The sequence below is a fragment of the Thunnus maccoyii genome, chromosome 7 (genome assembly GCF_910596095.1).
Source record: "Thunnus maccoyii chromosome 7, fThuMac1.1, whole genome shotgun sequence".
In the NCBI taxonomy this organism is placed as follows: Eukaryota; Metazoa; Chordata; class Actinopteri; order Scombriformes; family Scombridae; genus Thunnus; species Thunnus maccoyii.
Window position 1 is genome coordinate 13,368,329 of NC_056539.1, and position 16,098 is coordinate 13,384,426.

Here is a 16,098-nt window from a genome sequence, read left to right on the forward strand (position 1 = left end):
TACACAATTGTCGTATACTTGTAACAGTAGTTTAAACTCGTTTGCAACAGCAGACTGAAAGTTTTTCAAGAATTTTTAAATTCAAGGTAAATAAATAGTTGTTTTTTATATCTATCAACAGCTTTATTTGATTGGGTCACTTGTCCCCAGAGGGACAAGATTATATAAATTATAAATTAAAAATACACCCATTGCAAATTATACATATGCAATTACACAAAACTGAAGCAACAAATAAAAATCCGGAGGAAACAGCGCCCTCTACTGTACTGAGTCAGTAATCAACTGAAGCGGAGACAAACAGGAAGTGATCCAAATCTTATTTTCTTCACTTCAATTCAAAGTTACTCTGCTGGAAGACTACTCCTCATTGTTCCTCTGTGCTCCATGTAATGAGTTTTAGTTGATCCTTCGGCTACTTACAGCTGTGTTTCACTTTCTCATCATTCATTTCTCGCAGGGAGAGAGAGGACCTGGTTTTGGCTGCAGGGTGTGTTCAAAGTTGAACTTTTGTTGCTAATAATTATTTGCTACAGTTTGACGTGTAGTCCAAAGGTTCTCCAGCTCCGTCACTGACATTGAAATTTTGCAAGGTGAGCTTTAGTGAATACATTTATATGATACATGTTTGAATTGATTTTCTGCAAATGTTCAGTCATTAACATTTATGACTCCAGATGGCTTCTGCATGGGAGAGCGCCCTGTCTCTGCACCAGAGGATAGTGGACAATGGAGGTATGATGACTCTTTCTTTCTCTCTTCCATATTCAGTTAACTTTATCATCAGCACATATTGTTGTTAAAGTCGTTTTATTTTAGCTTTGCAGCAAACTCGTGTCTGTTGTAGTTGTAGAAAAAACCCCCTCCAGGTCTGGTAAAACAAGCCTGTGTGTGTTCAGTGTGTGGGAGTGGTGAGCTGCAGATGTGCTCCCCTGCTCCACTTCACAATGACTGCTTTGTGACTCAGCCTGACAGCATATGTCACACGGTTTGCCACCACGCCACTTTTGAGATTATTCTATCTTGTTACAGTCATCTTTAGTGGACATATGGGATTGGGAGGAGCAGGGGACCCAAACTGAGGGAGGGCCCCTAAAAATACTGTCTTTGTTGTCCTTAATTGCATGTTTATGAAAGATCTATGCTTTCTGACACAGGATTTTGTTTACATTCTCAAAACTGGATGCATAACAGGCCATCTAAGTCTAAATCTAACTTGGAGCTCCTTTATCTTCCAGACAAGAGGACTGACCCGTGGCTGCTGGTCTACTCCCCCGTCCCGGTGGCACTCATCTTCCTCGTTTACCTCTGTGCGGTCTGGGTCGGCCCTCGTCTGATGAAACACAGGGAACCTGTTGACCTCAAAGTTGTCCTCATTGTTTACAACTTCGGCATGGTCGGCCTGTCTGCTTATATGTTCCATGAGGTGTGTGTGTGTGTGTGTGTGTGTGTGCTGCTTTTGAGAGCAGTACTGATGAAAATACTCAGTTTTCCAGCTCTTGTACTGTTATCTCTTCTCTCTGCTGCTTATTTTTAGGAATTCCTATTTCATGATGTTAGAGTTAAAGAAGAGGATGTATCATTTCATTCATTATTTTTTTTTATATTTATCAGTTCCTGGTGACTTCCTGGATCTCAAACTATAGCTACCTCTGTCAGCCTGTAGACTACAGCACCAGCCCACTGGCAATGAGGGTAAGCAAGTGTCTCACTTGATATATTTAGTCACTTTGTTGTGTCTGTGCAGAAATTTGGTTTGTTACAAGCTGTGTTTTGAACATAGTACAATTTGCATTTTGTTTTACATTTCACCATTGTTCCCTCCCTCTAGATGGCCAATGCCTGCTGGTGGTTTTTCTTCTCCAAGGTCATAGAGCTCAGTGACACGGTACACATGTTTAAACATTATTAGCATCAGTGAAGGTCAGAGGTGAAAGAATGCACAATTGAAACTTGAACAGTCTCCACTGCTTCTTTCTCCATGAGCAGCTCTTCTTCATCCTGAGGAAGAAGAACAGCCAGTTGACTTTCCTTCATGTCTACCACCATGGCACCATGATCTTCAACTGGTGGTTAGGAGTCAAGTATGTGGCAGGAGGACAGTGTAAGTCAACAACTGAAATAATTTACCATATGTGCTATAATTATAGTGATTGTCGTTGGATATAGTCAGATAAAACTTATTCCTCTGAACCACGAAGCTCCATTGTTGTCCAGAAACAGTGTACTGGGTGACACATTCCTTCATTACAATGAACGTGGGCGTTGTAGTTTATTTTCAATCACTCCTACATACACCATCCTGCTAAATACTCACTAAGCTAGAGCACCGTGTGTGTATTAATCTGCAGCTGCAAATAGTCCCCAACAAATGCACTGTTTCCTCCTCTTGGAGTAAATTTTGTTAAATGCTACAGTGCCCATTTGTTTCAGGAAGTTACTTAATTCTTTTTAAAAATGGAAATATACGAGGGGGGACTCGATAAGACAGGAGTAGGGTGTAGGATTTGCCACTAGGTAGCGTATGCCTACAGCTCGGTGAAACTAAAATTGGGAAGAAACACAAGACACAGTGACAAAAGATGACGACAGGAAATGTTTCCAGGAATGGGAGAAGCACTGGGACAAGTGTATCACAAGGGGAGAAGAGGATTAGAAAGGTACTGAAAGATTTATAGTGATGGTTTTTTTTTTTTTTACAATTCTGGGAATTTTTTTTGGTCCCCTCTTGTATATCCATGACCCATTTTTAAAGATTTATAGCTTCAGAAGAGTCAAATGGGCTTGGTGCTGAGAGCAGTAGACAGGGTAGGAAAGTTTGAAACCATTGAGAGACAGACTGACACGCAGTTGGTTTTGGTCTTTTTAAAGTGTTTGTTAACAACAAGGAAATTCCAAAATAATGCCAGCCTTATCCTTAAATTATGAGATTTGTCCACTCCTGTGAAAACACCCTCCAGCTGGACACTGAACTTGAGTTTGTAGAATAAGGATTTTTGAAGGACGCTGCAGAGAGTCTATGATTTATGCTGGTATTTATTCATCTTTAAATTTAACTATTTTTATAGCAACAATGACAGGCATCCAGTTTTTCCCACAGGAGCTAAGGACAAAGTGAGGTAGATTTCCATCAAGGTTGCATGTGTACTTATAGTATGATGACATTTAATTGTGTGCCAAAAAATAGTATAGAAAAATAACCCAACAGAACACCTGCTAATTGAAATAAAACAGAAAAAAAACCAAAAAGAGACTAACTGATGCAACAAAACAAAAAAAGTAGACGAAATATGCCAAAACTAAACAGGACACATTTCATTCCAAGAACAAGAAGTCAGTTCTCTAATATCTCAGAAGCTCATAAAAGCTTATTCTATTTCAATGATCTGAAAAGCCAAATAGTAAGATCAGAGATTAATCTTTAAAATGCTATTCAAGGTTGAAATTTGTATCAGTTCTGATAATGTATTCACTATCAATAGTTAAACTTTTCTCTACAATTTAATAGCTGAAATAAATCTTAATACCCAAAACAAGTTATTTTTATTGCCACCCTGACTATTTTAACATCCCTGGGTTTGTACCACATCATGCAGCATTCTTCATCGGCCTGCTCAACACCTTCGTCCACATTGTGATGTATTCTTACTACTTCTTGGCTGCGTTCGGCCCTCACATGCAGAAGTACCTGTGGTGGAAGCGATACCTCACCTCTCTGCAGCTGGTGAGTGCCTCCTGTTCTGTATGAGAGGAGTTGTACACACTATGTGTTTGTCAAGTACCATACACCAATGTGTACTTTTCTTTGCTACCTCTCCAGATTCAGTTCATGATGTTTCTTCTGCACACGGGCTACAACCTGTTCACAGAGTGCAACTTCCCCGACTACATGAACATGTTGGTGTTTGGTTACTGCATCACTCTCATCATCCTCTTCAGTAACTTCTATTATCAGAGCTACCTCAACAAGAAGAAGCAGAAATAAGATGTGGTGGCGAAGTATTACGGACAATCAAACACACACCAAGGCTCTATGAGAGGCGCTGACATGATGATGTGACCGGAGTGTTGTGTCAGCTGGAGGGATTTTGTTTCCTGTGTGCAGTACTCACCTGGGTCATTAGAGGGCACAACATGCCCACAGTCTGCAGGTTTTTCTCATGGTGTTCTTAACTTGTCACCTGTCAGTAAAGCTCTACGATCAAATTTGAATTCATGATATAAATATTTTACAGACATAATAATGTGTAATTCCTGTGTTTTTTGTGTTTTATAAAGAGGGTCAAACACACAGTCATTCAATTATTTATTTCTTGAAATGAGAAATGACAAACATTCAAATGATTGTTGTAAACAAACTGTACATTTTATACATATAATAATAATATTATAATAATAATAATAATAAAGTAGGTTGGTTTCTCTGCATTATTGCAGAATTGATGAGCCCAAACCCTCCTCCAGAAATAAATCCAAAAGCAAAAAAAAAAAAAAAAAAACACATAACAACAAAATACAGAAATGCAAACACATTTTTTTCCACTGCTAAAACAACACAGCAAAATGATATATTCTTCTCTACACTTCAGTCTAAAATAGATTGAAAGATGTAGATTAGAGAGAAAAAACATGAGGATGGAAAGGACATTTCATCTGAAGTCCATTCAGAAGTTTTGTAGCCTTTGAAGTTTATATATTAAAGCTGAAAAACTACATGTGTAAACTTGGTCTGATTGTACTGCAAGTGTGCAAGTCTTAGCACCAATGTAATGAAGTCAGATTCATTGTATGCGATTCGTAATTGGCCAATAAAAGAGATTCTGAATCTGAGTAGGAAAGCCTGTAGATGTTTTAAAAGATCATTATTCTTCAGCTCCCCCTGTCAGTAAAACTAAGGCTGGACCAAAAAAAACAAACAATCAACAAAAAAAAAAAACCCGTCATTATAATTTCTTTAAATGATGTTCCTTTGTTAAAAGTGACAGGTTTGCACAACAAATCTGAAGATAATTATTAACAGGATAGGAAAGCAGCAGGAATTTTTTCTGCATCCAATTTTGTTTATTTTGTAAGACTTTCCTCTGATCTCTGACCTTTTTTTCGTGTGAGTTACTTGATAAATTTACCTACTTAAAATTCACATAATACAAGGGAAAAAAACTGATGAGTCGTCGCAATGAGATACCTTCTTTGTATTAAGGGGTTGGGATCCACTGTTCTTACCTACTTGGAGTATTAGACGGGTGTAATTAGCATCTTGACCATTCAGATAGTGTCAGGTAATTAAGTAGTCAATCACATTACTGTATGTTAAACTGACTTCCAAAACTTGTTTATGTCTCTTTCACCTTTATGGCTCTCATCCACCTGGCACCTAAGTTGATTAGACTGAACTATAAAATGATTTTGATTCAGTATGTGACCCATATCTTGTATGGAGAGAAACAGGAAAGCAGGAACAAGAGAAGAGGTGATCCAGGTGTGTGCAGATGCATTTGGAAGGAGTTGGACTGCAGAGGAGTTAGAGTAGGTGTGGTGAAGCGTGCCCTGCTCCAGTGTTGCTCTTATGTCTCTGTGTAGACGGAGGAGATGTGGCTCAGGCTGCGTTCAAAGCTGCCCACCTGGAAGAAAATGCTCTCCTCTGGGCTCGAAGAGAACTGGCACCCTGCTCCGCCTTGCAGCTCCTGGGTCAAGCTGAAGCCTGGAATAGACATGAAGCAGTGCAGTATGTTCAAATATTTTGTTGAAATTCTTCAGTTGGCCTTCATGATTCTGGCATATAGGCCCTAGGTAGAAATGTTATGGGATGCACGGCCTCACCTGCAGAGCCAGTGTTGCTAGTAGACATGTGGAAGCCATTGTGCTGATGGGAAGCGTAGGCATGAGAGTCTCCTGGGACGTGGACACCACCAACCGTCTGCTCCATCCTGTAGGAGTCTCCGAAATGGAAGCAGCTCTGAAAGCTGCCTTGGTATTCTAGGAAACGAGGGAGGATGTAGAGGAGCAGGGAGGAGAGAGAGGGGAGAAAAATAGAAGCCAGACTTGATCAACTGCCACCAATCTCTATGGGTGATTGTTTCCAAGGTCAGTAAGCGTCCGCTCCATCCAGATGAAACTTAATGTTGGATCTCAAATTATGACAATGCTATATTTGTGCTCGCGCTAACTCGTCTCAGTTTGTACTCAGAATCGACCGCAGGAGTCACGATAATGGGAAAGCAGCCTTTCCTGGAGCAGTTTTACGCAACTCCCTGACCACAGCATGGTTACAGAGACGTCCATGTGTAGTCTTTACAGGGAAAACAGTGTTTAAGGCATTAGGAAAAGGCTCGGGAGTGACAGCTGAGCCTGCCGTGTTTGGGCGCTGAGAGACAGCTGAATACATGAGCCAGCATTTTGTTGGCTAATTCAGCACAGGGGAAAGGCTTCCGGCATGTGGTTTTCCCCACTCTGTCTCTACGACTCTAATCTCTCTGTGTCCTAAAAATGCTCTGACAGAGCCACAGGGCAGTATTGCTGCTCTAAGAGACAACTTCCTCTCTTTGAGTCCTTTCATGTGGGTTTGGTGGTACAGTAAAGGTTTGAAGAAGAATATAGGGGTGTTCCGAAATGTGCATGCAAGTATTTTCAAGTAAATTCTATCACAGGAAGTTATATTAGAGTAAATGTTACTGAATCACCTGCCACAGGAAAAAAAATCAGGATATTCAATTGACACGCCAATGAAAATTTTCAAATGAAAGCCAAAGTTACTGAAAAGTTAGTTGTGCTACATTCAGCCAGATGTCTTTGGGTCAGTCTTACCGTCGTTGGCAGGCTGATGGTGGTGGTAGTGAGAGTAGGGCTTGTGGTGTGGGTGGACATGCTGTTTCTCCAGTGGAGGAGGAGGCGTCCCTGTTCCCTGTTTCATCCCGGGAGACAGGAGGGGACCCGACACCCTGAAGGAGACACAGAGAGGAGGGATGAAATGTGCATTCAAAGCTCTTAATGCATCATTCATTCCTTTTAAAATAATCTCGATAATTTCTCAATAAAATGCTTCATGCATTATGACATCCCAATCAAAGCCGGGGCTACATGCCGGCTCGCTAACCACATGATCCGTCAAACCCAGCGGAACAGTTAGTGATCCTAAACACACAGAAGAAGAAACAGTCCAGGCGTGTGGAAACTTGGGCTCCCCACACGTAATCGTCCTCCTACCACATATTATGATCTTAAGTCAACAAACAGCAGAGTGTGCATTCAAGTGAAACATACACATACACACACACACACACACACACACACACACATACACACACCACCCACCACTGCAGTCACCCCATGCTTTGTGGCCTGGAGAGAAAAAAAGCACAATAGTGTTTACATTCATGACTTTTGAGAGAAGAAATATTAAGATGACATATTTGTGACTTTGTGGACTCTAACAGCCTGGAAGACAACTGAGGTTTCCACGTCAGCATATTGTTGTGTATATTGATCATTTAAATAAAGGTTTTGTCATTTGATACAGCAGTTGCAAATCACATTTAGGAACATAATCTCCAACTTTCTCTCTCTGTGCCAGCCCAGTCCGATATTTAAATGGAGCATACTCCCTAGTTTTGTTCAGTCTCAGCGTCTAAGAGTCACACTGTGCACTGGGAAAACTGCAATCTGGAGATCAAACAAGTCAAAGCAAATGGTGAAATATTAAGGTCATAGCTGCTGATTGTAATTCCAACATTTAGCGTCACAGTTACGCTGGTCGACCCTGAAAAACCCGCAGAATGAAATGAATGCTCCGCTTCAGTGAGCTTGTGCAGAAGCTTTCAGCAGCATGTGAGACAAAGTCTGCATAACATCATATTGTTTAACATGAAAAGTATGCCGTTATTGTGATGATTTGTCACATTTTCTAGTTATTATAGTCATTGCTGTTAAGTATTTACAACAAGGGAATATGAAAATGACTTCATACATTTAAATGGGCATTCCACCTCAAAACCTGAGTCAGGTTTTGTAAAAGTCACAACTGCATACTGCATGGCACAAGTCTGAACTGTATGTTGTCACTGTAAAGAAATAATTTGACATTTTATGAAATATGCTTATTCGCTTATCTGCTGATGAAGATCGATACCACTTATATCTGTCCTTTCAATATGAAGCTAAAGCCAGCAGATGGTTAGCTTAACTTAGCTAAAGACTGGAAGCAGTGGAACCAGTTATCCTGCTCACTAATCAAGACATTATATCTTGTTTGTTTGTTCCATACAAAAATACAAAAAACAAAATGTATAAAACGACAGGTTATACAAATTAAGTGTGTTTATTAGTACCATGGGCAGATTTTGTTATGTCAGACAGGGCCAAGCTAGCAGTTTTTCCCCTGCTTCCAGTCTTTATGCTAAGCTAAGCTAAGCTAAGCGTCTCTTTGCTCTAGCGTCATGTTGAATGGACAGATACGAGAGTGGTGTAAATCTTTTTATCTAACTCTTGGGAAGAAAGCAAATAAGCACATTTCACAAAATGTCAAATTATTCCTGTAATGTAAAGTCTATAGCAGCACCAGGTTAATATGCAATGAGATACTGAATATTCTCTACCTTCTTAAAAACACTCAGTTACCCAGAATGCAGCGTGTCTGGTATTTATTCAAACACTTAAATGTGAAAGTTTACAAGAAACTCAAAATGATCAAAAATTGAATGTTGTACACTTGACATTAACTTAATGAAACAGCAATCTGGTCCAAATCTGGACTGATAGCCAACAGACCTGCCTTTAAAAAACGGAGCTGGCCTGTCACCTCCCCAAATATTCAACAGCTACTTAGTACCCTTTCATGACTGCATATCAGGAATGCCAACACATAAACTGCTGCTGTGTTACTATGTGCCGCTGTGCTGCTGAAGCATATGGTTTGCACTAAGCGCTATATGAATGTGATGACAGAGTGTTGCTGGAGGCAGCCGAGCCCTTAGATGACTGCTCATTGCTGGCCTGGCTGGAGCCTACTATATGACCTACTGCTACATGCATGAGGGACGTCCCACCCAGCACTCAGTAGCTGGCAGTGGCTTTGTACAGGGCATTTGGCAGAGTGGCTGATGAAGGGAGATGGTAAACGACTTTGAACGAAAGTGCAAGGAGCTACAAAGTTTTCCTGCCAGTGCTGAATTTATTTTACATTTGAGTTAGTAGTACGATACAACTTCAGACTCCCAGTGTTTCTGCCTTCATCAATAGAGATCATCGTAAAACTATGAAAATACGCTGTGGGGTGATCTCTTTATTGCCTCTATAAGAAAGGTCATGTTTTTGCTCCTGTATGTCCTTATTTCTGCTTGCCTGTCTCATAAACTTATGAATGAATCTTGGGGAATTTGGGGGACTATAGGCCTTCAGCCAATGAACTTATTGTTTTATCTAAACCTAGGATTACCAATAACCATACTAATCATACTAATAACCAGTGGTACCAAAGTACATTTACTCAAATACTGTACCTAAGTACACTACTTTTTACTATTGTTAAATAAGTAAATGATTTTACTATTATTAGAATAGTTGTGGTTTATTTTTCTGCCAATTAAATTGATTAATCAACCACTCGTTGCAACTCTAGTAAATATCCTACAGCTATAGTCACTGGTTACATTGCATATAAAACTATGTTAGAAATTAGCTCCAGCTACACCAGCTACAGCACTAAAATGCTGTTTTGCTGTCATTATATTAATCCAATGATATAACACTGCAAGGGGCCATTCTGCTGCCTAAGAATACTTTTACTTTTAATACTTTCAATAAATTTTCCTGCTAATGCATTTACTTTTACCCAAATTAAAAATATGAATGCAGGATTTGTAATGGGGTATTTTTATAGTGTGTTCTTGCTAGCTAGCTCTGAAACAAACAGAGAGGGACTTTCCAATCCCAAATTTTGCAGGATTAGCAAATCAATACAATTTGACATTTAGATGATAAACCAAAACCATCAGTACAGCTTTTGAAATAGCAACAGGCTGAAGAATTGTTTAACATCGGCGGTTTTCACTCTTGAGTGCCTTCTACTTGTCAAAATGTTAATCTGGGTATCCGATTCAAGTGCACACTGTACGTGGACTGCACTTAACCTTCATGTCCATCTGTACAAAATTGAGGAAGCTTGTATGGCACCTTGTGTTAGTCCACTCTGGAGAAGCTAGCTGTTAGCGAGCGTGGCTAATCTATGGGTTGGCACAGGCCCAGTGCGTGGCCATGTGTTCCTGCAGAGAGCACCATTCCCTCAGGAGCTGCTGTCAGCACAAACTCAGGAAACAGTTATACTGTTCATATTTTTACAAGCTGCCTCTATGTGCAGCTAAAGTGAATCATAAGCTAATCATTGCCAGCTGCCCCCGGCCATGCTCTCACTAGTCTCTCGCTAGCAAGCTACTCAGGCTGGAGGTATGAGGGGAATCTTTCATATGCCACATTAATCTCTCCCCCGATATTCATCTTCACTGACCATCCAGCATTACTCTCCTTTTTCCAGCCGGGCCCACCCACTTCTGTCCCGCTGCAGTGAGAGAGCGAGTTGACTGTTGACCTGTGATTCCTGAAGGTAGAGTTGGAGGGGATTTTAAGGTGAGGCTATCAGATTGATGGATTCAATCTTCTAAATATTGAGAAGGGTGAGGGGCTTTGGAGAGTGTAGAGAGATCAGTATACTCTTGTGTGCTCTCTACTATTGCACAGTGATGTGACCTATGTGACCTCTCCTGCAATGTCAGGGGGGAGATGTTGATGTGAGGATTTTTTAAAGGGAGGAGTTTATGAGAACTTTGTTGGGAATGGTGTAGTGGGCGCAGCTCGGTGACTTTGACTTGAGTGGCTCGGTGCGTTTCTCTATGAGTAATATGGGAGAGCTGATGTCATTGTGGGAATGAGGTTTGTTCAGCACTTAAGTTCCTGACTCCAGCCTCAGAAATGCTACGACATGAAGATAAAAGGCACATTCCAACTTAAAGCCACATGCAAGACCAGACAAAATAAGTTGTACTCAGGTGCACGGGCATCAACGTCATCATTACTGGAGTGCAACTGTTGCCCGGAAACATCAGTTTCTTATATTAAAGAGGGGCTGCCCTTGCCGACTTGGCTCTTTGCAAGGAGGCATGATGGGATGGAAAGAAACTTTAAGATTCATGAGCAGTTCTGCTCTTCTCCTCGTTCGTCTTCCCTTCACCTGCATCTAACTGTCCCACTAGGGAGCAGGGATCAGACCTTGTCCTCCACATACCCGAAGTTCTCCCACAAACACCCTGTGCCTTCCCTCTCATCTCCCTCCTTTGCAGCCGACGATTAAGCCTCTCTGATGGATGATGGGGGCTTCTTTGGCGCAGATCGGTGGGAACACTTCTGGTTCTGGTTAGCAGGCTAAAGCTGTGCTTGAGAGACAGACTGCAGCATCCTGGCTAAAGCTAAGCTAAAGCTAAGCCAGCCCTGCAGGCCCCAGAGTGAAGAGCACAGCCAGGGCTCTGGATATTTTTGGGGCCCTGAAAGCTCTCTGTTAGTCCCAGAAAGATAACTGCCCCAAACACAAAAGGATCCATCCTTAATCGCCATCCTTATGGGAGGAATTTGACAGTAAATCAACTGAATCTTTTCTTTGAGTTAACCGTTTATGTAGACAGGTTAATTGAAGACTACGCATTATTAACTGAGGACCACAAAATGAGTGATTGACCACATGCTGCCATGAGCGACTACCTCAAAAATGTTTTTGTTTGGCTTGTGAGATTGACACTCATTTTCTGGATCATCGGAGAATGATAATGGCTGGGAGACAGACAGTGTAGAGTTACAAGCCGTGAACGTCCCCCTTCAGAGTAGGAACTCTTAATGTAGCTCTGTGCTGTCTCTGCCTCCACTCTAATTCAATTAGCCTGTGTCAATCACTGCCGACGTATCAAACCACCTCAGACTAATATTTGCAGAGGGGCTCTAATACCAATATGCAGGTAAAGGCAGTAGACTCTCCCCTCTGCAATTATATAACCACATATGGCCGAAGCAGTGAATGACAACATTTACCACCCATCTCTCTGTGAGCGCAGGTCGCCATGGTCGAACAGCCATCTCTATGAGAGAGGCCCTACACACACACACACACACACGCACAGTCACTCACTAACACACACATGCACTCGTGCCATGCCGATCGCCAAATGTATTTTAACTGGCATATTTTAATATTAGCTTCAGAAAAATGACACTTGTATTTACAAAGTAAAAAGAGTCTAAATGGTCCATTTGAGCCAGGGTAAACACATTTAGCTATGAGGTCAGAGGCTGCCACACTAGAGGCAGGTTAGTTTGATAATTTTGTCAAAATGTTTAATGTCCTGCTAAACCGTTTGGGAAAAACAAGTGCGGCGCTGATATTGACTTTGGCAGCAGCCTGTATACTCAAGGCTTTAAACATGTAAATCAAATGCTCCATCTTCAGGCAAATGTAAGTAGACATTTCATGCCCGGCTAGTTGTAGCTCCTGCCACAAGTCGCTTTTTAACTCCTCACCCCGCCCTCCGTCTATACTCAGTGATGAACAGATAGAGCACTACAGTGTATGTGTATGTACGCATTCATGAGAGCTTTTGGGTCAAACATCTTGATTTGATGAAATCTGTAAATTTGGAAATTGCTGCGATTTTAATGCAGCGTTGTCATCGCATCACAAGTATGCAGAAGCTTTAGGTGGGAAAGCAAAGGTATACATTAAGAAGGGAGATTACTTATTTGGTGTAATAGGTACTTATGTTACATATGTACGCAAGGACCGCTAACCACACACACATATGCACATCAACACGCACTTGTAGGCATGCAGGGATCCACATTTACCCACACAACATGTTCAGATGTTCTTCATCAAGCACCTAAAGGAATGGACTCAAGTCTCACATCCAATATGTCACCCTGCCCGTGTAACCGCTGTTACAGCATCCCCTACTCAGGTCCTTTTCACTTTCCATTCCTCTCTTCACGCTGGTAATTGTGCATGCCGCCGAGAAAGAGGCACTGAAACCGCAAGGTAATTTTGACGGCGTTCTCCTTCTGCTTTCAAGCCTTGAAACAACACATCACCTTCCAGATGCTTCCAGGCCGACCTGACGTCTCTGAGCCGCGCTCGGACGTTTACATCCAGACGGTTTCAACCGCTGCACTGTTTGTGCTGGAAGTCGACCGGTCTGCTGTGCCTCACACTCCAATCACAAGCAATCATGTGTGTTTCCTGGATTACTATATGTAAACTCCTCTCACTCACACACACTCCCACACACAGAGACACACACAAGCACAAAAGCATGCACGGCTCGAGTAAGAAAGCCATCAAATCTCGTTCTGTCATATGCCGATGCTGTATATACTCCCATAAAAGTGTATATACACACACAGACACCCAAAGAGCGGACCACAGAGTTAAAAGAAAGTGTGTTTATGTAACACGATCACTTTTGTAACAGGGTTTATGATGCTTGATTCCATCCACTCTTTCTCAATGTTATTAAACTGTAAAAGACTGTTTTCCTTCTCTACCTCCCTGGTTTTCGGCACATTGTTTAGTACAGTACACACTGTGCCTCCTGACGACACTCGGGCTCTGTAACTCTGCTCGGCTGGATCTTTGGGGAAATCATCGGCACTAATAGGAAACATGCTGTGCCTCACACACACACACACACACACACACACACACACACACACACACACACACACACACACACACACACACACACACACACACACACACACACACACACACATACACATATACACATACACACATACGCAAAGATAGGAAAACACATTTACATGAAAAGAGTTGTCCATCCCTGTTAAAGTGTCCTAGAGCAAGAAAGCTGCAGGTTTTCTATGCACTCTGGTGAGATGTGTGCATGTTGGTACCTCTTGTAAGAGGCAGCGTTGTGCAAATGTGTTTCAGTACAGTTTATGACTAATTAGTGTATTCTTGTTATAGTCAATTAATTCCACTGAACATAAACACATTTTTGTCTGTGCTAAAGATGTAGAAATACTGGCACACTCATTAAATAATACTAAAATAGCCTTCAGTTTAATTGCCTTCTCTTTGAAAGTATCCCAAGACGTAAAGACTGCCTCAGTAATGTGGAAGATGCTCTGTCTTTTGAAGTTGTATAATTTAACACAGCTTATTGTTTGTATTTGATGTATGATCCATTAACAAATTAAGTGTATACAGTATATGGTACTATGTAAAGATTATACAGTATGAATTGTTTGGTTATATTTTCTGTTTGCAGGGAGAACCTGATGATTCTTGTCCTTTGAACTCACAACTTTAGTTTTTTTGTTTGTTAAATAAACACTAAAAGATGATCCCATTACACTGCTTTGACAGTTTATTCTCATTAAAGTGTGAATCATGTCCGGCCAAGCGGTTTGGTCATCGTGCCGGGGCTGTCGTATCCAGTAGAGATGGGAGACCTTATGAATACTGATTCGAGTGCCAGAAATAGAGCTGGTGATGTGTCACGCTGACCCTGTGGTGACCAGCACAGCCCCTCTTCCCATGAGGGAAGTCTTAGGGGTTGTGGAGTTCAGTTTGTTTCCAGTAAGATGGCCAAATGGGTTTGTCAGCAGGACCAAGAGGTTTAACCTAACATGACCTAAGTGGGTTCGCCCTGTGGTTCTGCCTGGGTCCAGGATGATAAATAGGTGAAAAACAATGGAAACACAGTGGGTCAAAATCAGTGTGAGGATTATACTATCATCAGCGTGATTAATAGAGTAAGAAAGTCCAACTGACCTCTGTGTGTTTGTATAGTTATGAGGATACTTACATGTTAGAACTAGTCACATGCAATAATTTCTGTTTTGTTTGTGACAAAGTGGGCGTATTTTTCAGTGAAGACGTTGCTCTTGTTCATCTTTATACCCCCAGGTTTTATAGCTCATATTTATGAATTTACTCCAGAGGGCAGTCAGAAGAAGTTTTGGTCATGTGACAGCACTGTGACAAAGCTTTACATGACTGTTTGTAGCATTTTCCATTCATTCATTAGAAAATGTTCACAGTTACCAAATTAAATGTTTATATTTACCGCCCATCTGGCACACTTATTATACTCACACCCTTACCAGTGACCCAGAGCGTCAGAGTGACACATCTCGACAGTTGAATACATCCTTAATATACTGTACATCTGTGGATGACTCACCCGTCTCTTGTGCCATCCATGGCAGCCAGCGGGGACAGGTGATGAGGGCTGCCGAGGTCTCGGTCCAATCGGTGTTGTCGGGAGGGTAGGTCAGCGGCGGAGGCGGGGGCAGAGTTGGGGGTAGGGGAGAGGAGCTCCACTGAGGCACTGTGATGGGGGGTGCTGGAGCCAGCGTACAGGCCTGAAAGACAAACAAAGCTAATTTAGTAAATGTGCCAAATAAACTCGAGGCCCTGCACTCCATCTTTCCTTTGAGCAAATTAAAAGCCATTTCATGGCAACGGGATTTTGTTTTGACAACCTTTATCCAATCAGAGAGCTTTGTAAAATAAAATGTTCTGTGTTTGTGCTGTTTGTAATTAAGGGTACATTGTTTGTGCTGCCACGGGGATTGGCCTCGGTTGTCCTTTGAGCTGTTTGTTCTTATTACACAATAATAAACTAAAACATTACATGTGTTCGAACAGTGACTTTGAACAGTAGGGCATTTTAAAGGAGGAATAAGGTTACTGGGTAGCCTCTGTAATGTGTTTGTGTGTGTATGTGTGTGTGTTTGTGTGTGTGTGTGTGTGTATGTGTATGTGTGTGTTTGTGTGTGTGTGTGTGTGTATGTGTATGTGTGTGTTTGTGAGTGTGTGTGTGTGTGTGTGCATGTTGATGCTCACCAGTACATTTATGTGGTACTAGTTCTGCTCAAGCACTCTTGGCTTTCTCCTTCTTTTAGCTACTTTCTCGCTAATCCTACAGTTGGTTACACGCTATTCAGATCTGTTAGCTGCTTTAGCTTAGCAGTTAAGCTAAGCAGGTAGCGTTAGTTTCTCTCTCTCCCTCTCACTCTCCTGCTCTCTCTTGCTCAGTGTGT

At 41.6% G+C, this 16,098-nt stretch overlaps 2 protein-coding genes and 1 long non-coding RNA gene across 4 annotated transcripts in view; 2 read left to right on the forward strand and 1 right to left on the reverse strand.

The window, feature by feature from the left end:
- Positions 1-281: 281 nt before the first annotated feature.
- elovl8b (ELOVL fatty acid elongase 8b) lies at positions 282-4,293 on the forward strand. The gene is made up of 8 exons (XM_042417856.1): positions 282-593; positions 678-735; positions 1,239-1,426; positions 1,615-1,695; positions 1,832-1,888; positions 1,990-2,104; positions 3,597-3,724; positions 3,821-4,293. The coding sequence occupies exons 2-8, from the start codon at positions 678-680 to the stop codon at positions 3,983-3,985; spliced, it is 792 nt and encodes a 263-aa protein (XP_042273790.1). The 5' UTR covers positions 282-593; the 3' UTR covers positions 3,986-4,293.
- A 68-nt stretch (positions 4,294-4,361) lies between these two features.
- The window catches only part of LOC121901062 (zinc finger protein GLIS1), a 76,253-nt gene continuing 64,516 nt past the window's right edge, over positions 4,362-16,098 (reverse strand). For both annotated transcript variants that reach the window (XM_042417702.1, XM_042417704.1), the window contains 4 exons: positions 15,237-15,417; positions 6,805-6,938; positions 5,821-5,976; positions 4,362-5,701 (listed from right to left, as the gene is read on the reverse strand). In XM_042417702.1, coding sequence (XP_042273636.1) covers positions 5,565-5,701; positions 5,821-5,976; positions 6,805-6,938; positions 15,237-15,417 — 608 coding nt within the window. In that variant the 3' untranslated portion in view covers positions 4,362-5,564. The remainder of the gene's footprint in view (positions 5,702-5,820; positions 5,977-6,804; positions 6,939-15,236; positions 15,418-16,098) is intronic.
- LOC121901063 lies at positions 9,921-13,737 on the forward strand. Its single transcript, XR_006097170.1, has 3 exons — positions 9,921-10,437; positions 10,526-10,617; positions 13,101-13,737. It is a non-coding gene; the product is annotated as an uncharacterized LOC121901063 (long non-coding RNA).